Source organism: Myotis nattereri (genome assembly GCF_964212035.1).
Source record: "Myotis nattereri genome assembly, chromosome: 17".
Lineage (NCBI taxonomy): Eukaryota > Metazoa > Chordata > Mammalia > Chiroptera > Vespertilionidae > Myotis > Myotis nattereri.
Window position 1 is genome coordinate 11,301,108 of NC_138092.1, and position 25,920 is coordinate 11,327,027.

Here is a 25,920-nt window from a genome sequence, read left to right on the forward strand (position 1 = left end):
AAAAAGAGAGGAAAAGAGAGAGAGAAACATTGATGTGAGAGAAATACATCAATTCTCCTGCACCCGCCCCAAATGAGGCCAGGGATTGACCCTGAAACCCAGGTACGTGCCCTTGACCAAGAATCCGTGACCCTTCAATGCACAGGTCGATGCTCTAACCACTAAGAAACACCAGCCAGGGCGAGATTTTTTTTTTTTTTTAATATGATTAATTCCTGATATATTTTGTTTTGGTGGTTGGTAAACATATAGAAATATCTGTTATTTTTTGCCATTTTAACATCCATTTGCCTTTCTCCTGCTAACATATTCTTTTTTTTTTTTTTAAATAGATTTCAGAGAGGAAGGAAGAGGGAGAGATAGAAACATCAAAGATGAGAGGGAATTATTGATTGGCTGCCTCCTGCAACCTGGGCATGTGCCCTTGACCGGAATTGAACCCCAGACCCTTCAGTCCACAGGCCGACGCTCTATTCACTGAGCCAAACCGGCTAGGGCCTGCTAACATATTCTGATTTCCCTTTAGGAAATCACTATTTCCCCATCCTCAGACCACGTACTTCTATTAGTCAGCTCCATCTTAGCTTCAGGAGAGACACATGACCTATGTCAAAGCCAATTACATCACATTCCAATGGCCACACCAATTTGCTCAGAGAAAGGCACACAACCTCTTCAGAAGCAGTGAGGTACAAGACTGCTGGATTTCAACTCGGAAGGTCGGACCCAGATAGCTGCTAGCGGACATTTGTACCCATGAAGCAAGAGCCTGTGTGAGAGTGAAATCAATACAGAGGTACCAGAATGACGAGATGAATTCAAGTAATCTGTTTCAACCTGAATACATGAAACTAGCCCTGCACAGACTCTAAATATATGGGCAAATCAATTTCCTTTTTGACTTAAGCCAGTTTAGGCTGGGTTATCTGTAACATAACCAAGAGGAGAAACTAATGCAATAAACTTGTTAATACCAAAAAGCAGGAAAGTTCCTGGAAATGATGTTTATACAAAGCACAACCCACTGAGCAGACCAATTCTAAAAATGCTAGTAGTTATTCCAGATATTCAACAGTATGAGATCTCTGAAGCTTATTTGTGTTCTCTGCCCCCAAACGAAAGGGGAACAGTAACTGGGGGCAAGGAAAGTCTTTTAAAAGAAGCACGCAGACTTTTCTTAAAAGTCTTCTTTTTTCCTACATATTCCTAGTACTGCCTCCCCCAGCTAATAAATATTTACTCCAAATTGTATGAATATTTCGTCTAGGTATCTCAACTTATAAAACTCCTCCAATGCTTCAGTTTCCATTAGTTTTTATGACACGATATAATCACACAAACCAGACCTTGGTACAAATCAATGGTTTAGAGAAACTGGAGGAGTTAAGTAGCAATCTCTGAAATACCTAAATCTCAAAAGCAACATGGAAGCTTACATGTAAAACTTTATCTGAACATCCATCAAGCCTCACATTCCAACTTCTTTACGACCAAAATCTCTCCCCTCCTTCTTGGGAAAAAGAATTTAATGGAGCTCTCAGGTATTTAACATGAGAAAAACACTGGGAAAAACAGCAGAGCAATTCAGTAACTCCCTTCCTCACCATTCTAACTCATCCCACCCAAAAAATGAGGCTTGAGAATATGAAAGAGTCAAGGTTTTAAACAATAAAAAATGTATGGGATTCTTCCAGAAAAACACAAATCTGCTCAACACAAAGTACATACATTAGGAAACATAACTAGAATATTTTAACCATTATTATATACAAAAGGGCAGAGAGAGGTTGTCTTTCATGAAATCTGGATTGCAGATGTCAGGCAAAAAAAAAAAAAAAAAAAAAAAAAGATTAATAATCTATCAAAAAGTCCCAGAACTACTGATTCAAAATGAAAGCTTTCACTACGTACACCATATGTAAATATACACATATACACGCTGCTTATAATCCCTTGATCTGAAGAGAAAGAGAACTGATACTCTACTGTGAAAATGGTCAGTGGGCAGACATTTCAAAATCCTTTCCCACATGAAAAGATTACTGAAAAAGAGATCAGAAGACAACAAAAAAAGCACTTAATATATATTGAGTTGTAAATCCTGTATGAACTAGGATCTATTACACAAAGGGGGAACATGCAAAAAAGTGAATAAGAAAGTCAAACATGAATTAGTCCAATATCACAGATGCAAATATAAACCCCAGAAAGCACTTTATGGGACAGAAACACACACATATAAAAAATGTCTATTTTTAACAATGAAATAATATCAAACTTTGAAGCTCCAAATAAATCTTAAATTAATAAAAAAATCTGTGTCTTCACACACAAAAAAATCATCTGCTTAAAGTAGTACATAATTAAGATAAAGGCAGAACACATATTTTTAAAATACAACAAATCAAGCATTTATTAAAACAGCTATTATGTACAAGGCATTAATTCTAAGGGCACTAAGATAAAATATCCTACTATATTTTGAATAACTACTGCCTGATTCTATTAAAGAAACTCTCACTGTACCTATAAATGTAAGCTCTAGCTTATGCAATGTTACCTTTCATTAACAAAGATAATTCAAAGTAACAACAGTGAAAGCTCGGCTTCTGTCCTTGGTTCCATAGTCCTTTGTATTATTCTCAACCGCATCTCATATGTAATGTTCACGATGCAAAGACACTCCCATCTACATAACTGGAATGAGAAGCCGATGATGACAATACCAACAGCAAATATACATAGGGCTTTTTATGTGCAAGGTGCTGTTCCTAGCACTTTACATATATGTCATCTTTAGAATACTCAATGAAGTAAGGTAGTCTTCTTATCCCAGTTAGCAGATGAAAAATGTGAGTCCCAGAGAAGTTAAGAAGCTTGCCCAAGATCACACAGCTCATATGACAGAACCAGGACTCAAACCCAAACAGTATGGCTCCAGAGTCTGTGCTCTGACTTCAATTGTAGCAATTAGATATAGTTTTAACCCCTTTTTTCCTTCTAATCAACTTTACTAGTCTATGACTCAGTTTCTTATCTTAAAAAATGGGCCAATAACAGTTCGTCACTCATATGGTCATTCAATGCTCAAATGAGGATTAAATGCAGCAATATATGTAATGTGTTTAGAACAACAGTATCTAGTACATACAATTCTATATGAGTAACTGTTCTTACAAAATCTAACAAATGTCTGTTGCTGGAGTTGAGAAACAGTGCAGAATGGCCTTCTGTGTCATTCACAATTCTAAAAAAGTGATGACTAACTAAAACTTGACTCGTCCTGGCTGGTGTGGCTCAGTTCGGTACCCAGTCGGGGCACACACGGGAAGCAACCTACCGATGTTTCTCTCTCACATCAATGTTTCTCTCTCTCTCACTCTCTTCTTCCCTTTCCTCCCTTTTTCCCTCTCTCCCTTCCTCTCCTTAAAGAAAAAAAAAAAAGAAAAGAAAAGGAAAGAAAAGAAAAGAAAAGATCAATAAAAACATGTCCTCCAGTGAGGATTAAAAAATATTTTTACTTGACAAGTCCACCACCAGCCTTCAGGAAAATACATACACAAGGTAGAGCAAAAGTAGGTTTACAGTTGTGAGTATGTGAAATTGAGTTCTTTCTTGTATTAACCGTTGCATTATTTTTCAAACAAACAACTGCAAACCTACTTTTGGCCCACTCGGTACATAACTCAGGAGTTGCTCTCCTCAGTCTGGAATTTCCTCTGCATTATCTTGTGTTCCCTCACCCCATTCCCAGCCAATATCACAGAAATATATTTCCTCCTGATAGAAGATACTAAAAATTTCTCCTCAGTACCAAACTGAAAGTTTATACATGTTTTAAGACACAAAATCTATTTGGTATTTTCATGTCAGTCTCGTCAATACAGCTGGGGTACCAGGTACTCTAAAAGGTTTCAGCCAGAATAATACTCTCGGAATTTGTATTCACCAAAGAGGTACAAAATTATGGAGCCTGAAAAAACAATAGCAACCCTCTAGTTCAGGCTCTTGTGCTGATTAACATTTAAATCTGCCTCTAATTTCCTGTGTGATGACATCCTTGTGTAAGTGTCATTGTACAACTGTGCTCGGATTTCTCTCAGGTACAGAGAACTGCTGGATGGGTCCTAGAGTACATATACCCTTAACTCTACAAGAGATTATCAAATTACTCCTGAAAGTAATTTATACTTTCTAATCATTAATTTATACTCCTAAGAGTATGAAAGTATATATAGTATACATAAGGCGGGGGGGGGGAGGGGGGGAATATCACTGATTCAGGCTCAAAAACCAACCTGAATTTGTAGTTAATTTGCATATTATTTCTTTCCTCCCCCTGAAACTCCATTAAGTGATAGAGAATTTTTTAAACAAAATCAACTAGTAACAAAAGAATCAAGGCCAGAGAGTATAATTAATTTGGGAGCATTTTCATGGAGAGAGTCACTGCCAAGAGCAGATAAAGAAGGGTCTGCAACAACAGGAGTGGTTGGTTAACAAATTTAGAACTACTGGGTGGGGAGGGCAGGAATGAGAAGGGGGATGGAAAAGGTGGCTAGCTTTTTCCATGGAGGCTGAAAAGAAGAAAATGGAACAGGAATTGGTTCCTCATCCCTACTCTGCCCCTACCCCCATCCCTGTACATGCAGTTTATGTGCATTCTGGCATTTATCCTGAGGCAAAAAAAAAAAAAAAAAAAAAAAGGCAGGAGGAAGGACGTGGCTCCTCTCTCAAGAAACTGAACAAACTACCTCTGTGGGCCTGTCCCTAAAAGCAAGCTCCCAGCCCATTCATCCTAACATTATACCTGCCAGTCAAAAGCATTGTCCCAAAGTTTCCAGTGAGATTCCAGCGGGTGGGCTCTGACATGGGCCAGACCAGGGTAAATAGAAAAAGTAAAACAATAACCCCAGAAGAAATAAAGATGATTCAGGAAACAGAATAACTTTGTCAAAATCTTATCATTCTTATAGTGATTAGAAAAGTTTTTGCATCCCTGTCTCTGCATCAAGATGTCATGAGAAAGGAATAATTGAAAACAAGAGTTCTTGTAAATTAAAATATAACTGCGGAAATTAAAAGTTCAGTTAAGAGTCAGGAAAAAAAAGATGAAACCACCCTCACCATACTCCTCAAAAGAGAGAAGAAGAAAAAAAGGAGAGAAAATCTAGGAGAAATAAAAACAAATAAAATTGAAGATATTCACTAGCCAATGAAGAAAATGGGGAAATTATCAAAGAAATGTTTCCAAAGCTGAAGAAAAACACAAAGGTTTATTTGAAAGGAACTACTAAGTGCTGATCATAACTAATCAAATAGGATGTACAGCTAGGCATATCTAGTTCCTTCAGCAACATCAGAAACATTAAAATAAAGAGAAAAGTCTAAAAAGTTCCAGAGATGGAGAAGGAAACTTTCAAACAAACAAGGCTCTTGACAGGCATTAGCTATAATGTGAGCGAAACTGGATAGAAGATGACGCAGGAAAATTCTCAAAGCTCTGAGAGAAACTTTTTTTCTGTAAAAGTCTACATAAGCTAACTATCAAACCAAGTATGAAAGCAAAATAAAGACATTTTCAGATGTGCAAGGACTCAAATAGTTGACCTCTTATTCTTATATCATGAAGAAAATACTTTAGAAAGAATACAGAACAGGGGCGAAAAACCAAGGAAACCGGAAATATACAAGAAAACAGTGGCACTAACCCAGGAGTCCAGTGAAAAGAAATTCCTAGGATGCAGCTGTACAGCAGACCTAAAAAGCAATGAGTCCACATTAGAACAAGAAATCAGGAAGCTCCAAAGAATGTCCTCTCAAAGAAGAATCACATAAATTCCAGGAAATGGACAAAATTAGTAAGAAGCTAGAAGACATTATTAGCAAAATGATAAAGATGGCATATGCTGCTTCTCTCAACATAAAAAAAAAAAATAAGAAAAACTCCAGGAAAAACAAAAAATTATGTAACATCATAATCCCAACAAAGATCCAGCAAACTAAAATGTGGCAATAATTCTAAGCAATTGATTAAAGCATGAGAAAAGTAAATCCATTTAAAACAGATGCTGGAACATTCTCCTTTAGGTGACCTAAGAGTACATATGACATTGGACTTTCAGAGATGGAACTTTAAGAGATCATTATTCCCTTTTCAAGATGTCCTTTGCCCTCTCTTCTCTGACTCACTCATTCACTCATTCATTCATTCATGTAACAAGTATATACTGAGAATCCCACATGCTAGGCACTGTCCTAGGAACAGAGATAAAACAGTGAACAAAGATGACGAAAACCCTGCCATCCTGGAGCTTGCATTTTATGGGAGATGATACCTCCACTTCCAAGACCTGCTAAAGGGTTCTCTCTCCCATGAAGCTCTCTCTGAACTTCCTTGCTAAGTGCTTCACCTATTCTACTCCTAAAGAACTCAATTCACAGAAGGGAATTTAGCTTTTTACATGCATATTACCATTGCTCAGCTAATGTGCAAACTATGCAACAACAGCAACATTTGTTAGAGTTATTTGTTAGAGTACTTCTAGTGCATAGCTCTGAGCCTAGATAAGTAATTGCGTTTTGAACCTTTCCATTCAAACAAAATGTAAATAAAATTGCCAAGTAAAATGTAAAGCACTATGTAAATGCTACTTATTATTTAACAGATGAAGCTGAATTCCCTGTCAGTTAACTGACTTGCCCAGATCACAAAACAAGTTTGTGGAAGAGCCAAACTAAAATACATTGTACTAGCTTGAACTAAAATAAGTACTCCAATCAATAAATAGGCCAGAAGGGAAGAGAATAACCTTAGGCATTTTCTTAGAACATTTCCAAATATATAATGAACGCCTAAGACACAGACTCTGTTTCTTCCATATGTCAAGGCGTGACATTACAATTATGCAAAGATCATTGTGAGAGCCTTTAGAAAGCCTCTCATCAGAAATATAATCTATCTTTTAAAGCCTCCATGTCACAGAGTTGTATATTTCTACTCTGCAACATATAACATTTGAAATGCATAAGTGTGTAGATATGTTAATGTCCTTCATTTTAAAATATATTGGCTTTTTAACTATTTATTCACAGGGTGTGGTTGGCAGTTGGCTAGACCGGGCAGAGCAAGGACGATGGGCCAGATGTAGAAGGTCACCAGGGCAGAAAGCACCTGGGGCTTTCTGCCCTGGTGACCTTCCAGGGGCAAAACTGGGAAAACAAGGACCTCATCCCCAAGGTGACCCTTCCTCCCCTAATAGATCACTGGTCATCCAGTTCAGACCCCTTTGTCACCAGAAAATGGACCTGGCCCTTAGCAGGTCTGCTGTGGGTTTGCCTAGGGCCAGCCAGTAGTGTGTGGGTTCTTGACTTTCAGCAGGAAAACTTTCACAACATGAGTCCAGGTGACTATGAGGAAACATTTATTAAAGCTGGGGACAGTAAAATGAGGACTTTTGTTTGCTGGGAGTTTTTTGCTTACTGCTTCGATTTCATTAGTTGTACTTATCTATTCAAATTTTCTGATGCTTCCTGATTCAGTTTTGGAAGATTGTATGTTTCTAGGAATTTATTCATTTCACTCTGGTTGCCCAATTTGTTGGAATATGGTTGGTTATAGTATTCTCCTACAATTATTTGCATTTCTGTGGTGTCAGTTGTCACTTCATCTCTTTCATTTCTGAGTTTATTTATATAGGTCCTCTCTCTTTTTTTCTTGATCAGTCTGGTTAAAGGTTCATCAATGTTTATCTTTTCAAAGAACCAGCTCTTGGTTTCATTGATCTTTTGTATTGTTTTTTTAGATTCTCTGTCCTTTATTTCCAATCTAATCTTTATTGTTTCCTTCCTTTTACTTACTCTATGCTTTGTTTGTTGTTCTTTTTCTAGTTCTTTTAGGTGTAGGGTTAGACTGTTTATTTAAGACTTTTCTTGCTTCTTAAAGTACGCTTAAAATGCTACGAGCTTCCCTCTCTAAACTGTATTCACTGTGTCCCATAGATTTTTGGTTGTTATGTGTTCATATTCATTTGTTTCCAGGTAACTTGTGATTTCTTCCTTTTATCTCACTGGTAACACATTCATTGATTAGTAACATGTTATTTAGCCTCCAAGTCTTTGTGTGTTTTTCAGTTTTTTTCTTGTGGTTCTAGTTTCATATGATGATGGTCAGAGAAGATTTTGATATGAATTTAATCTTCTTGAATTGATTAAGACTCATTTTGTGTCATAACATGTGGTCTAACCTAGAAAATGTTCCATATACCCTTGAAAAGAATGTATATCCTGCTGCTTTGGGGTGAAATGCTCTGAAGATATCAATTAAATCTATCTGATCCAGTGTGTCATTTAAGGCTGCTACTTCATAACTGTAATTTTGCAACTATTATGAATGGTAATGTAAATATCTGATATGCAGGATGTATTTTCATTGTTTGTGACCCACAGGTTGAGAACTGTGGCTCTAGAGGAAGACCAGGCCTCTAGGGGAGGTGGAATAGCTGGCATGTGGAGGTAGACCTTAGGGAACCTTGGACCTTTTATAGATCTGCCCCCAGCTCAAAGCTGGAGGAGCTGATCATTGTACACAGATTGGCCCCTCCCATACATACTCAGTCCCAGTAGATGTAGCCACAAACAGTGAATAGTGTGATACTTCTAGGCAGGTAGTTCAAGACGTTGGTTACACATAACATCTGACATAAACCTGTACCTGAACCTCATGCAAGTGGACCCAGTACCAGTGGTGGGCTTTAGACCACACCAGAGGTTGACCCAACTAGCCACACAAGCAGGACACCCAAAGGGGGATTCCTGAAGGCACCAGACACTGCTGTGAACAACTTTGCCTTAGGGGCAGTCCATGCAAAGTGACTCAAACTAGGTGATTGAGGTTTATCTTATAGTCATCCAGCCTGAAAGGTTAACTCCACCTATGAAAGGGCCAAGAGCATTCAAGACACAGCTATAACAGGAGAGTGCATATAATCCACAAGAAACATTCCCAGAGCACCGAGCATAGGTGATCTGGAAGACTGTGCCACTGGGCTCAACAAGACACATACATCATAAAGCCATAATAATAATTTTGGGAGTCATAGCAGACCTACTTAGTACACAGAGGCAAATGGGGAGAAAAAGAAATATGCCCCAAATGAAAGAACAAGAGAAATCCCAGAAAAGTAATTAAATGAAATGGAAGCAACCAAATACCAGATGCAGAATTTAAAACAACGGTTATAAGGATACTCAAGGTCCTTAGGGAAAGAATGGATGATCTTTGTGAGAACTTCAGCAAAGAGGTAGTAAGCTTTAAAAAGGACATGGAAATCATAAAAAAGAACCAGTCAGGAGTGAAGAATACAATACCTGAAATGAAAAATACACTAGAGGAATCAACAGCAGGTTAGATGAAACAGCGGATTGGATAAACTATTTAGAGGACAAGATAACAGTAATCACCCAAGCAAAGTATCAAAAAGAAAAGAGAATTCAAAAAATGAGGAAAGTTTAAGGGTCCTCTGGGACAACATCAAGTATAACAATATCCACATCATAGGGGTACCAGAAAGAGAAGAGAGTGAGGAAGGGATAGATAACCTGTTTGAAGAAATAATGGCTGAAAACTTTTCTAACTTGGTGAAGGAAAAAGTCACACAAGTTCAGGAATCTTAAAAGCAACAAAAGACAGTTACTTGCCTGCAAGGGAGCTCCCATAGGCTGTCAGCTGATTTCTCAACTGAAACACTTCAGTCCAGAAAGGATTGGCATGAAATATTCAAAGTGATGAAAAGCCATTTCCTACAACCAAGACTACTACAGCAAGGCTATCATTTAAAATGGAAGGCAAAATAAAGAGCTTCCCAGACAAAAAAGAAGCTAAAGGAGTTCATTATGACCAAACCGATATTGCAAAAAATGTTCAAAAATAAAGTGAAATAACATTTCTATATTTTAAAAATCTGAGATCTTATCACCATCATCTCCACACATAAAGAAACACTAAAGGACATTGTTCTTCAAGCAACTGAGAAATGCAGAAAAGAATAAAGAGCAATAAGAAGCATAAATACTTTATATATAAATAAATATAAACACTGACAATATAAAACAATGAGAATGCCTTATGCTATTTAAAATGTATATAGGGCCCAGCCAGTGTTTCCCTGTGGTTAAGTGTGGACCCATGAACCAGGAGGTCACAGTTCAATTCCTGGTCAGGGCTCAGGACCCAGTTGTTGGCTCAATCCCCATTAGGGGGGTGTTGGCTTGCAGGAGACAGCTTATAGACGATTCTCTCTCATCACTGATGTTTCCATCTCTCTCTCCTTCTCCCTTCCTCTCTCTGATATCAATAAAAACATATATATTTTTTTAAAAGGCGTTTTAAAAAATGCATATAGAATTAACAGAAACAACAAAACATACAATAAAAACAAAAGAGCATAGAAACCTTAAAAAAAAAGGTTCCCATACTTTTAGGAAATGATTGATTGTTCTGTGACCATGAAAACAATAACTCTCAGAGTGAGTTTTAAATAGATCAAGGACAACTATTTCACTGGTCACATTTCTGAAAACCAGCCAATCAGTAACAACCAGGGACTCTGAAATCAGACAATCAAGATTATCACTCCAGTGAACATTCCTATGAAATGATCAAATGTTTACAAATGTCAAGGCATTTTTTTAAATGGGATGATACATATCCATATATTGCTCCCCTTCATACAATGGTACTCCTTTTAGTTAATAAATAAAGAAAAAGTAGGATACAAATAATCTTGAGATTTAACAGGCAACACCCAGTGACAATATACCTCCAGCTCCTGATCCATATCATGCGGCTCTGAGTGGTTTCTCACATATGGCGGTCCGATTCCTCCATACCACCCCAGGCCCAAGGACCACTGTTCTATAAGAACAGCAATTCGACTATTCCCAATATATGACTCTGCAACATGTTCAGTAGCTTCTGTCTTCTAAAAAACAATGCATATAAACTAAAATCTTTCCTTTCCTAACTGTTGAAGGAGACTTCCAAGGATAAGGATCCCGTCCATATTCATCTCACACAACTATAGTATACCTTCACAGTGTGTAATTATTGACAAGAAATTAAGTACTTGGATCATATACTTTCTAGCTAATCAAAATGATAACATTAATATTTACAATCAAAACAATAGATTTTCCATTTCACACACTTGTACTTCATATTTCTATCTGGTAATTTTAAACACCAAATGCATGGAGTTTATCCCTAAAATGATTTTAAACCACATCTCTAACTGAAGTACAATTATTTTCCTTTAAAGCACTGTTCTGCCACTCAAGAGTTATCTGATTTACATAAATGCTAGTTAAGCACCACAGAAATTCTCAAATATATAACTAGAATGTCACAAATCACTTAATCCATTCTGTCAAAACAGAGATTATTTAAACTTATTTCACTTCCTTCAAAAGAAATCCTATTTATTTTCTCTAACAGAAAAAATATTAGTAGGATAAACTTACAACTTCCATCCCCAATCAAACTTTAAAATGATTCTGGTTAACCACAAATAGACTCAAGTAGTTAAGTATTTTTCTGAATGTATTCAACATATAATAATGTCATATAGTAAATGGGTTACTGTTCTACAAAATTACAAATTATTTCACTGATGATTATTCTGAATCATTCACAGATAAAAAGGGCACTCTTGTCCTTATAAATTATCTAAGAAAACTAAATGTATTGCTGGCTGAAAGAAAACAATTTGTAAATAGATAACTTTTACTTAGAGTCAAAATATAACCATCAAAAGCTATTATTAATAGCATCTTTCACTAAGCTAAATTCACAAAATTACAACACTGTAGTCTAACGCTATCACTTTCAAATATCCTGACAATATTATTTGAAAAAATAAAGAATTGTTTTTCAATTATTTTTAAAAATTCAACTGTTTACCAGTCATAGATTATAACATAGAAAACTGAAGTAAAGAAATGCCATGAATACTATAAACTCTAAATAAAATTCTAGCCATAATTTATTGAACTCAAGTTAATAAAGATTGTGCACAATGATACAAAATGAAAAAGAGGAGCACCATAGTAGTTCTTGGTGACTTACCAAAATTTAATCCCAATAAATAAATTACACAATCATGTGACTCCTAAGTTTGCCATAAAGATATGTGGCTGGTTCTCATGCCTTAAACTAGATCCTTTTACACTCTAAAACTTTTTCTTTTTTTCACACTAATATTTTCTTTGTAACAAAATATTACCTAGTCAGATTCTAAATATGAATCTTTAGAAATGAGATTAACAAAACAATTTAAAAATACTTACTGTCTTGTTTCGTAATCTGATTATGTCTGAGACAGAGCCAGCACCACAGTACTCCATAACAATCCAGAGGTCTGTGTTCTTAAAGTAACTGCCATAGTACTTTACAACATAGGGGCTACAAAAAAATATATAGACAATTAAACTTAGTTAATTCCTAAAGAAAATGATTTCTTAATCCCAAAGAAAAGTATTTCAACATTTCATAATGTTCCCAAGTATACTTAATTACTAAACTTCTATTATACACTGATTTGTCTATATATAGAGTTCACCAACTGTCTTAATTAGTCTTTAATTGATGGATGAAATTTAGGAGGATTACAAACCAGAGAAGGCCCAAATGTTTTCAGTGATTCCCAAGAAACTAAGGTTTGTTTTGGTAAAGAGCTACTATTTAACATAAGGCACAAATGAAAATATTTTTCTTTAACTAAAGCATTTTAAATACAAATCTTCTAAAGGATTTTTCAAATAAAATATTAACACTCAACTTTAAAAGACTTTATATTTCAATGGGACCAAAAAATTTTTTAAATTCTCTTTCACTTTGGCCTTCGGAAATTCTGGAGAAAAAAAGTTTTTTTGCTTTAAATTCAGATAATTAAAATTTTTAACAATTTAAAGTATTTCTGAACTAAGGTTTTATGTCTTTCAGAGCAGAATAAACTGTTTATAGACAAGTTGTTTTAGGAAGACTTAACAAAATTTATTAAGGGTATGCTATATACACTGACGTGTAAAACACCTTGCAGTGAGTTCAAGATTATATTAACTGAAAGGCACATAGAAAATGTACATGGCCCTAGCCAGTTTAGTTCAGTGGATAGAGCATCGGCCTGCGGACAGAAGGGTCCCGGGTTCGATTCCAGTCAAGGGCATGTACCTCGGTTGTAGGCTCCTTCCCGGACAGGGCCCTGGTTAGAGTTCGTACAGAAGGCAACCAATTTATGTGTTTCTCTCACATTGATATTTCTCTCTGTCTTTCCCTCTCTCTTCTACTCTCTCTAAAAATCAATAGAAAAATCTCCTTAGTGAGGATTTAAAAAAAAAAAATTACAGAAAATGTATATGTATTTTATTTTGCAATATACACTAAGTAATTGGCAATTCTATGGGTACAGGTGGCAGCTCTTATGAAAATTAGTGATTCTAATGTGGGCAGCTACCTGAAAAGGCAACTCTCTCTCCCTTTAGGGGTGAGCCAAAAGAAAACCTTTGGGCAAGGTAAAATTCTCTTTAAAAAATAATTTGTGGCCCATTCTGATACACAATCAAGTAAATGGATCAAAGTTCAACAGCTCAATATCATAAAACATGGTCTCAATAATATTAACTTAGAGAATTATTTAAGGAGATAGAACTAAACAGCCACATTAAAGACTCACACCCAAATATAATTTCTATCATTTACTCAACATTCATTCATTCATTCACTCATTCTACTTAAGCCAGAAATTAGACCAGATGTTCACTTTGCAGTGGTGAACCAAACAGATACAATTCTGACTCTCATATAGCACACATCTACATGGAATACACAGATATTAGAGAAGCAAAACCACAAATAAATATAATTACTAACTGTGATAAGAAAAGAAAAGGTGTTATGAGATAAACTGGCTAAGAATTTATTTTGCATTCACACTTCGGTAAGCAAAAGTATTCCTAGTTCATATAAAAAAATGAAGTACATCCATATTCCATGGTAGCTCCTGACTTGGAATATATGAAGAAACTATATATATATATTTCAGAAAGAGAGAGGAAGGGAGAGGGAGAGAGAGAGAGAGAAAAACATCAATGATTAGAGAGAATCATTGATCGGCTGCCTCCTGCACGCCCCTAATTGGGGATTGAGCCTGCAACCTGGGCACATGCCCTTGACCAGAATCAAACCCAGGACCCTTCAGTCCACGGGGCAAGGCTCTATCCACTGAGCCAAATCAGCTAGGGCATGAAACTTTAAAAGTAGACATGGGTGAGCTATAACAATAAAATATCCTCCCTCATTGAGTGGCTGTGGATTACAAATTAGGTTTGGCAAAGAAAGAAATGCTTAAGGTTTTATGTGTATAGTGGCCTACTATTGGTCATCCTCTGATAACTTCCATTATCAGTACTCTTTTTTACTTTAAAGCACTTACAACATCTTGTAATCACTCTGTCATTGATTTTATCTGCCTCCCCCAGAAGAAAAGAAGCTCGATGAAGATAGGCGCCAATCATCTGTCTTGCTCTACATTCTTCCTCAGAGCCTCCCTTCTTACACATACAAACAAAATCAGTAAGTGAACAAATGAACAATCACAGAAAAATTAACAGAAGGGATCTAATTTAGGCCTCCTCTATGGAATAACATTGAAGCTAAGATTCAAAGGTTGAACAGAAGTTAGCCAGATGAAGAGCATTCAGGAGCCAAAAACTGTCTGTGTAAAAGTCCTGAGGAGAGAAAGAGCAAGTCATTTTCAGGAATCAAAACCAGTTTGCCTAGAATAATGTGAGTGAAGAGTCAGGTAGAACACAATGGAGTTGCAGATGGAAGCAGGAGCAGAACAATGAAGGACTTCAAAACCAAGGAAAGGAGATAGGGCTTTACTAGTTATGCAAGATAAGATCAAAGAAGTTTAAAGATTTCTCTGCTGTTTCAAAGCTAGAATGTAGGAAAGCAAATATGGACACAGGTAGACCACTTAGGAGGTTATGGTAGTCAATGCATGCAAGAGATTGTAATAGCATATTTTTTTTATTTTCTGTATTTGTGATAAGAAGTGGCGATAAAAAAAAAGAAGAAGAAAATATCTATCAAGTGGAGAAAAAAAATCTGTATTTAAAAAACTTTATATTGAAGAATGTGCCCTGACTGGGTAGCTCAGTTGGTTAGAGCATCATCCCAATATGCCAAGGCTACAGGTTCTATCCCTGGTCAGGGCACATACAAGTATCAACCAATGAATGTGTAATTAACTGAGACAACAAATTAGTGTTTCTTTTTCTCTCTCTGTCTCTCTGCCCCTTCCTCTCTCTCTAAAAATATCCTCATAGATAATAAAAGGCTAATATGTAAATTGTCCTCTCAACCAAGAGTTCGACTGGGAGGTCGACTGGGAGTTCAACCAGGGGGTGGGGCCAGCCGGCCAACTGCCAGAGGCCCCATCCTCCGTTGGCCCCTTCCCCTGGTCGGCCCTGCTCACAATCGACCCCCCCACCCCAATTGGTGGCGGGGCCAGCCAGGCAACCTCCCGTGTCCCCTCCCCCCAGCCAGGCCGGCCAGACCCCACCTGTGCACAAATTCATGCACCAGGTCTCTAGTCAATAAATAAAAAATAAGAATGTGAAAAGAAGCCTGAAGTTAAACAGAAATTACTAGTAAGAAGAAATGTGAACTCTTTAGAGAAGCTTCTTATGCAAGAGACATTGTCATGTTTAGTGGTCAACCTATACCCAGGAAATTAGGGATATTCTTTGGCTCAGGGGGGAAAATGGATCAGAATCTGAGACTATTTGACTGCCTCTGAAGAAGGAAAATTGCTAGAATACTTGGATGCAGGAGAATTACCTCCTATCTTGGTCGATCTCATGTTAGTATCTTCATCGTGAATGCATCACAGCAGAAATACGTGACTACTGGCAGTCCAGCAATGTGAAATCTCTAGGTTACCAAAATAGGCACATTCTCCTACATTCAACAATGCTTACTTTAATCTGTGGTGTACATTTAATAACAAGTAGTAACCGTAAGTGAACCCAGGAAGACAAACTTTAGCTTGAGAGGCCACTGAACCTTGCTATAACTGAACCACTGTGTCCTGGTCCTTATATAGCCACAACGTGCACTGCAAATAGACTGCTCAGTGTTTCAAAGGTATTCCACGTCCTCTCTGAAATGACATCAGGGCCTGTCTCATTGTCCACCTCCTCCTCAACTAAAATAACCTGATTTCTTAGGGGGGAAAAGCAAGAAAAGCAGATCAGCATGATGACCTCAAAATTTCTAAACCAGGAAATAGTGTAGATATGTGGAAATGGAGTCCCTGCTTGGTATACAGACATAAGGCTGGAGCTGGAGCAGCCCTCTTATAACCATGAGACAATAAGCATGCAAGCAAAGGCTACATGCTGAGAATGGCACAGTATAAGAAAAGAAGCCTAAGACAGTTATTACACTGTTGCTGCTATACCAGCCCTACCTCTAGACCTTTTGTAAAGGGAAAATAATAAATTTTATTACTTTGATTAAGTAACTATAGGCTAAATACAGTCATCATTTACACACTTGGCATCCTCAGGTTATTTAATAGGCGTACTAAGCCCCTTCATGATCAGCTCCATTTACTTACAAACTCAGATCACACAAATCTCAGTTTTATACTTTCCATTCCAGTAATTCAAACCTTGTCAGAATAGCACATACCAGTGAGCTGTTTTTCTCCTACCTGTAATTCTCTATACTCTCTCGCATCCCTGCATTTCTTCACCAGTTTAACTCTTCCTCAGCATCCCAGACTTCTGACTCCTGGCTAAGGTAAGTGCCCTGCCTCCTTGTTCTCACATCACCGCCCGCACCAGTCGGTATAGTGAGTCAGCTTTATTATAGCTATTTATTTTAGCTATGTGTCTTCTCAACTAGATTACTAGCCAGCTCCTCAAAAAGAGGAATTCCTAGATCAGTGGTTCTCAACCTTCTGGCCCTTTAAATACAGTTCCTCATGTTGTGACCCAACCATAAAATTATTTTCGTTGCTACTTCATAACTATAATGTTGCTACTGTTATGAATCGTAATGTAAATATCTGATATGCAGGATGGTCTTAGACAACCCCTGTAAAAGGGTTGTTTGACCACCAAAGGAGTCGCGACCCACAGGTTGAGAACCGCTGTCCTAGATCCTGGCACAGTACCTGGCCCACTGGGGATGCTCAGCAAATGTTTGTTGAATGAATTAGAGTTACGCAAGACTGTTTTTAATTATCAAAAGAGTAACATAAAAAAATAATTTTCACCCATAAATTCACCCTGAAAATGGGAAAACTGAGTATTTTCTACCACCACCTGTTGCTTTATAACATAATTTCTGTTTAAGAGCTGTAAGTCCTAAAGACAAGAATTTTAGACTCACTTCCAATGGGAAGTCAAAAAACTAAACAGATGACCAAACAACACATCCTATATTAAAAAAGGCTAATATGCAAATCAACTGAACGGTGGAATGACCAGTCGCTATTATGTGCACTGACCACCAGGGGACAAACACTCAACGCAGGAAATGCCCCCTGGTGGTCAATGCACTCCCACAGGGGGAGCACCGCTCAGCCAGAAGCCAGGCTCACGGCTGGCAAGTGCAGCAGCAGTGGCAGGAGCCTCTTCCACCTCCAAGGCAGCACTAAGGATGTTCCAGGGGGAGCGTGCCTAAGCCGTCAGTCGGACATCCCTCAAGGGCTCCCGGACTGCAAGAGGGTGCAGGCTGTGCTGAGGGGACACCGCCCCCCCGCCAAGTGCACGATTATTGTGCACCGGGCCTCTAGTTTTATTATACATTAGCAAAAATCATCAAAATGAAGGAAAACAAAAAAAATTAAAGGTCTTCATACCTGTCACATTGCTGCATTATGGAAATTTCTTTGATTATTTCTTGAAGATCTGACTCAACAGGTACTTGTTTAATTGCCACAACTTGACCAGATTCCTTATGTATTGCTTTAAATACACTTCCATAAGACCTAAAAGAAACCAAGATATTTATTTTTTTTCCTTTCAAACATCATAACCATTAGAGAAAAAGAGTCTACAATTTGTGAATGTAGTCTTTCCTAGTTTAAAGCATGATTTAATGATGACAAATCAAACAAATAAGAAAAGCTAGTTATAGCTACACTTTAGCTTTAATGCTTCAATTATTGACTTAAAATCTCTTAAAAACATCGTTAATATATAAAGATTTATTGTTTTTCTTATGAATGAAATAGACTTACAGCTTATCAACTCAAATAAATGCAGCATTAAGAAGATAAAAATGGAAACTAAAATAATAAATAGCCCTGGCCTGTGTGCTCAGTGGTTAGAGTGTTGGCCCATGCACCATAGAGTTGCGGGTTTGATTTCCAGCCAAGGGCACATAAGTGGGTTGCAGGTTTGCTCCCCGCCCCTCATCGGGGTGCATGTGGGAGGCAACCAGTCAATGTGTCTTACATCAAATTTCTCTCTCTCACTCTCTCTCTCCCTCTCCTTCCCTCCCTCCCACTCTTTTGGAAAAGCAATGGAAAAAATATTCTCAGGTAAGGATTAACAAAACAAAACCAAAAAAAATGAAATGTGGCCCTGGCCAGTGTGGCTCAGTAGGTTGGGTGCTGTCCTATGTACCAAAAGGTTGCTGGTTTGATTCCCAGTCAAGGGCACATGCCAGGGTTGCAGGCTTTATAATATAATTTGAAATGAAAGCGCATGATGCCTCCAACTCTGTTCTTTTTTTCCAAGATTGCTTCAACTTTTAGTAATCTTTTATAGCTCCATTTAATTTTAGAATTCTTTGTTCTATTTCTGTAAAAAATGCCATTGGAATATTGATAGAAATTGTACTGAATCTAGATTGCTTTGTGTAGAATGGACATTTTAACATATTAATTCTCTCAATCAATGAGCACAGAATATTTTTCCATTTATTTGTGTGTTCTTAACTTTTTTCATCAATGTTTCCAATGTGCAGATTTTCACCATCTTGATTAAATTAATTTCTAGTTATTTTATTCTTTGTGATGCAATTGTAAGTGGTATTGTTTTCTTAATTTCTCTTTCTGATAGCTGTTATTATAAAAATGCAACTTTTTGTTGTTGTTGTTTTTTAAATATATTTTATTGATTTTTACAGAGACGGAGGGAGAGGGATAGAGAATTAGAAACACCGATGAGAGAGAAACATCGATCAGCTGCCTCCTGCACACCCCGCACTGGGGATGTGCCCGCAACCAAGATACGTGTCCTTGACCGGAATCGAACCTGGGACCCTTCAACCCGCAGGCTGACGCTCCATCCACTGAGCCAAACCAGTTAGGGCAACTTTTTGTATATTAATTTGTATCCGGCAACTTTACTAAATTCACTTATTAATTCTAACAGTTTTTTTGTGGAATCTCTATTTAATATTATGTCACCTGTGAACAAAGACAATTTTACTTCTTCCTTTCTGATCTGAATGCTTTGTATTTCTTTTTTCTTGCCTAACTGCTCTGTTTAGGACTTCCAGTACTATGTTGAATGAAAGTAGCCAGAATGGCCATACATGTCTTATTCCTGATCTTAGAAAATCTTTCAGCTTTTCACTGATATGATGTTAACTGTGGGCTTGTCATATATGGCCTTTATTACACTGAGGTATGTTCCTTCCATACTATTACTATCCTATTCAAGCAAATAGAAAAATTAATATTATTTAGCATCTTTATAATTGTTTATAAATGAAACTGTGAGGTCAAGAGACTGTGCAAACACACACACATACAAAAGTAAATGGTATTTTCATACTTTTTGTACTTACCCTTCTCCAAGTTTCTCTAATACATCAAAAACTTCTTCAGGCTGCTTAGTCAAACTGTCTTCACTCAGCTTTTTCAGCTTACTGGTGACAAAAAGACAAGAAGAAAATATTTAAGATCTTCAATAAAACTTTTAATTTTATTTTAAAAAGGCAATACATTCAGGTGGTTCAAAACTCAAATATAAAGAGGTATACAATAAGTAGTCTCCTTCCAACCCCTGTTCTTCTCTGTCCAGAAACATCTCAAAGAATAACCACTTTTACTTAGCTTCTTGTGAAACTTTTATACAAAACGAATATGTTTTTATTTCTCCCCATTTTCAACACAGCATTTTACACACGTTCTTCTTTATCCATACTGTTGTGCACCTTGCTGTTTTCACTTAACAACACGTAACTCATGTTGAAGATCTCTAAAAAGTACGTAGAAAGCATCCTCATTATTTTTTTTCCCTACATCTACATCCTACTTTATTGCAAAGATATGGCATCTCTTACTCGCCAATTCCTTATTTATGAACACTCTGGTTCCCTTTTGCTATTATAAACAACACTGTGATAAATAAGCTTATACATAAATCAATTCACATATATATTAGTATTCTATAGGATAAATTCCCAGAAATGAAACTGAGGTCAAGAGATTATGCAAACACACACACATATACACACACAAATACACACACATATACACACACAAATACACATATACACACACAAATATATTAATAAATAAGTATATATAAGTATAATCATGTCATAATATATACATAATAATGTGTATGTAATTAACAAAATCACTATAATACCTATTATATGTAATTATATATAGTATATAAGTTAGAATATAATGTGGTAATTATTAAAATTATAGATTACATTATATTATTTTTATCTACTATGATATTAGCAAATTGCCCTCCAGGGTACTTGTACCAATTTATTCTCCTATAAGTAATATATGAGAAAGTTTCTTTTCCCACAGTTTCACCAAGAGTATTTAATCAAATATTTGGATTTTAGGCAATATTAGGTGAACACTTGTAACTCAGAGTAGACTTAATTTGCATTTCTCTTATTATGAGTGAAGGTGAGCATCTTCTAATATAGTCATGAAACTAAACCATCTAGTCATGTTCTTTGCTCATTTTTCTACTGGGTTTTTGGTTAGGTTGCACTTATTTTCACTTATATTTTTTTAATCTAGCTTTTATTCTGAAAGGATAATAAAAATGTCACTTGTATTTTGATTTCACTTATGACTTTTTAGTTTTATGATCTATTTGACTGTCTGCCATACTGAAATGTCTTTTTTTTTCTTTTGTTTTGTTTTTGCTTTTTTAAAAACATCATCCACACAGATGGCATGTGCAGGTATCTGGAAACAAAGAGATCAGAGAGATTATGCACAGTATGTTTGACAAACCAAACATAATGCAGTATGAATGAAGCTTCATGTATGAAGAACCAGAAGTAACTCAACATGAGTCAAGTAAAAATGACGAGCATGTAGAAGAAGCAGAGTCAGGTTAAAAAAAAAAAAAAAGCCTTGTAAACCATGTTAAGGAACTCTATTTTAAAATGATCACTTCCCCTGTAATGCGGACGAAGGATATGCAGTGAGCAACAGTAGAAAAGGAAAACTAGTTAGAAGCTTAATCGATATATCGATATATGGATACACACAATATAATCCTAATAGTAAGAACTGATAAGCTATTCAAGATATTAGAGGCATAATCAACGGGCAGTGGTTTGGGTTAAATATGGGGTGATGAGGGAAAGAGAGGAGTTGAGACATCTCTTAAGTCTTTGGTTTAATGTCAGTTAAGCTAAGAACACCAGTAGAAAACAGTTTGGAGGTGGAATATTATGGGTTTAAATAACTCTTCCAAATGTGTAGATTTCCAGTAAGCAAGAGTATATTTGAAACCCAAAAGAGATCTGAGTTGAAAATATCATTTTTTGTACCATCAGAACATAGATGAGGCCTGAAGACATGAGAAGGGATAAAATCATCAAGAAAATGTCTAAAAAGAAATCAGGGTCAGGGAGAAAACAGCTCCTAGAAAAACATCAATATTTAAGAAATGAGGTCATGTAGGACAAGAAGGTAGTGCTTGACCATGTTCAAAGCTTTTGAAAGTTCAAACAAAAAAAATTCAAAAGTGTCAATTACAGAATTTCCACTTCTGAACACAAAAAAAGTAACAGGATCCAGAATTATCTGTCTGTTGTAAACAACTAGGAAACTCAACAAATATAGGAAACAACTATTTTCAGACATTAGATATAAGGCATTTCAGAACTAAGATCCCTGAGAAAAGGGCAAGAGATCAGCCTCATTATCATCAGGGCTTTAGGATCAACAAGTTTGGGCAGACTGAAGCACAGGGAAAAAGGAATCCAAATGGAGCCCAGCATTTTTGCTAAGTTGAAGAAACAAGAGATGGGATTGTGGAGTGGCAAGGAAAATAAATTTGTATTACTAAATACCTTCAAGAAGAGAGCTATGCAAAGAGGTCCAGCAACCAAGGAGTTTCCTTGACTAACGCCAATCTACACATGCTTACAAAAAAACACTCTACAAAGTTCAGCAAAATCCATTTCCTAAGGGAAAACAATGACCAGGGAACTCTAAAACAACTCCTCCCAGAGATCACACAAGGCTGAGAATCCTTCCCACCAACAAAAGCTGAGAGAACTCTTACAAATACAAAGGTCACTCAGTAGCAACACCAGAATGGCCATATTTTAGAAAGGAGACAGTATTACCAAAATATAGAGGCTACTCTTGATTCTCCCAAAAGGAGCTTAAAAACAAGCCTCAAAATATTGAGCCTATTCAAAGAAAACTGCCTACCAGAAAAAGTCTGTAACTTCTTAAACTAAAACAAAATCCAGTATTCAACAGTGTAAAACTTACAATTTCAAGAATTCAATCAAAAATTACTAAACATATTTGAAATCAGAAACTATCCTATATAATAAAAGCCTAATATGCAAATAGACCAAATGGCGGAATGACTGGTTGCTATGATGTACACTGACCACTAGGGGTCAGACACTCAATGCAGAAACTGCCCCCAGCCTGCAGGCTCCAGGCCAGCCAAGGTAGGTACCAGTGGGGGCCTCCCCAATTGCCCCGCCAGTTGCCCTGTAGAGGGAGGCAACTGATGACGGCAGTGGGGGGGGCGGGGCCAGCGAGCGGGTGGTGCCAGGCTGGCCAAGGCCGGTGCCAGCGGTGGCCTTCCAATCACCCCGTCAGTCGCCCCCCAGATTGGCACTGATCGCTGGCCAGGCCTAGGGACCCTACCTGTGCACAAATTTTGTGCACTAGGCCTCTAGTGACTCATAAAGAGAAAAATTAGCCAATTAGAAAAGATACAGAAATGGTGGAATTAACAGAAAAATAGTTGACCCTTGAATAATGTGAGGTTTAAGATCACCAAACACCACATAGTTGAAAATCTGCAAATAACTTAAGTCAGACCTCCACATATACAGATTCCCAACTTCTTATTAAAGATACATTGACCCTTGAACAATAGGGGTTTGAAATGCACGAGTGCACTTATACACAGAATGAAAAAAATGTGCATATAAGTGGACTTACACAATTCAAACCTGTGTTGTTTAGGGTCGACTATTTCTTATAAAAAGCAATTATGAATATATCCCGTGTACTCACAGATATAAAGAAAATGGAAGAAAGGAAAAAGTAAATCAAAATTTTAGAGATGATAAAATAAAGTATCTTAAATGAAATTTTCACTGCATAGGATTTGAGAAGATTACACAATGCAGCAAAAAAAGATGAATAACTTGAGAAAAAAGTTTAAAAGAAAGCCTGAGCCTCACATGAAAATTAAGGATATAGATAGATAGATAGATAGATAGATAGATAAAACAATAGATATATAAATAGATAAATAAATAGATAGACAGTCAGGCTGATAAGTATAAAGAGAGAAGGAGGGAGATAATGGCCAAACATTTTCCTACAGACACAGGAAACTCAACAAATCTAAAAAGAAAATACACACACACACACACACACACACACACACACAAAGATATATTACAATCGAACTGCTGAACACCAATAAGAAAGAGAGACTACTAAGTAGTCACAGAAAAAAAAATCCTATATAATAAAACAGTAATACACAAATCAACTGAACAGCGGAACCAGTCGCTATGACCCGCACTGACGCTCAACGCAGGAGCTGACCCCTGGTAGTTAGTGTGCTCCCACAGGGGGAGTGCCGCTCAGCCAGAAGCTGGGCTCACTGCTCACGGCTGGTGAGAGCAGCAGTGGTGGTGGGAGCCTCTCTCGCCTCCGCAGCAGTGCTAAGGATCTCCAACTGACAGCTTAGGCAGGGAGCAGGCCTAAGCCATCAGTCAGACATCCCCCCAAGGGCTCCTGAACTGAGAGAGAGCACAGGCCAGGCTGAGGGACCCCCTGAGTGCACGAATCTCATGCACCGGGCCTCTAGTAGATAAACAAAGAAAAAAAAATTTTTCTTCCACTCAACAACAGCAGAATATACACTCTTCTCATGTGCATATGGAATATTCTCCATAAGATACTGCATGTTAGGCCCCACAAAAGTCTTATAATTTTCAGAAGATTGAAATCATACAAAATATCTTCTCCAATCATAATGGAATATAACTAGGAATCAACAGCAGAAAGAAAAACACACACAAATATGTGGAAATTATATAATATTCTCTTAAACAACCAGCGGTCAAAAAAGAAATCACAAGGCAATTAAGAAAATACCTGGACACAAATGAAAATGAAAACACAATATATCAAAACATATACAGTGTAGCAAAAGCAGTACTAAGAGGTAAGTTTAGAGCAATAAAGCCTTACATTTAAAAAGTAAAGATAATAAAGCAACAATCTAACTTCACACCTCAAGAGACTAGAAAAACAAACTAAACCCAACATTAACAGAGGAAAGAAATAATAAAGATTAGGCACAAACACAAAAAGTAGACTAGAAAAACAATAGAAAAAATTATCAACAAACTTGCTATGTTATGAATATCTGTATCCTCCCAAAATGTGTATGTTGAAATCCAAACCCCCAAAGATTATGATATTAGGGATGTGGAGGGTGCTTAAGTCATGGAGTAGAGCCCTAAATAAAATTGGCTCCAGAGAAACACTTAGAATTGTCAGCTATGAACCATGAAGAGGGCTTTCATCTGAATGTGACCATCCTGACACCTTAATCTTAGACTTCTAAGATTCCAGAACTGTGAAAAATAAATTTCTATTGTTTACACCCAATCTGTGGTATTTTGTTATAGCAGCCCAAACAGACTAAAACAGAAAACGATGAGTTGGCTTTCTTAGAAGACCAACCAAATTGACAAACCCTTAGCTACACTAAGAAAAAAAGAATAGTCAACTAACTAAAACTAGAATGAAAGAGGAGATATTAAAACTGATCTCACAGAAATAAAAATGATTATAAGAGAGTACTATGAATAATTATACACAAACAAATCAGGTAACCTAAAAGAAATGGATAAATTCTTAGAAACATATAGACTGCCAAGACTGAACAGTGAAGAAATAAAAAATCTGAACAGACCCATAACCAGTGAAGAGATTTAAGGAGTAATCAAAAATCTCTCAACAAAGAAAAGCCTAATATTAAATGGCATTAATGGAGAATTCTACTTAACATTTAAAGGAAGAATTAACAACAATATCCCTCAAACTCTCCCAAAGAATTGAAGAGGAGGAAACATCTCTAAACTCAATCTGTAAGAGCACAAACTGCAGCATTACTTTGCTATCAAAACCACAACATAAAAAATATAGACCAATATCCTTAATAAACACTGATGCAAAAAATCCTCAATATAATGCTAGCAAACAAAATTCAATAGCCCATTAAAAGGATTATACACTGTGACCAAATGAAATCTATACCTGGAATGTAAGACTGGTTCAACACATGAAAATCAATCATTAACCACATAGTTATCTCAAGTGATGCAGAAAAAGCATTTGACAAAGG

The 25,920-nt window shown here is 36.8% G+C and overlaps 1 protein-coding gene across 1 annotated transcript in view; it reads right to left on the reverse strand.

The window, feature by feature from the left end:
• The window catches only part of STK3 (serine/threonine kinase 3), a 214,054-nt gene that overhangs the window by 174,577 nt on the left and 13,557 nt on the right, over positions 1-25,920 (reverse strand). Inside the window, exons 2-4 of the mRNA XM_081111112.1 lie at positions 19,874-19,954; positions 17,934-18,062; positions 12,346-12,460 (exon numbers count right to left, since the gene is read on the reverse strand). Of these exons, the coding sequence (XP_080967238.1) occupies positions 12,346-12,460; positions 17,934-18,062; positions 19,874-19,954 (325 nt within the window). The remainder of the gene's footprint in view (positions 1-12,345; positions 12,461-17,933; positions 18,063-19,873; positions 19,955-25,920) is intronic.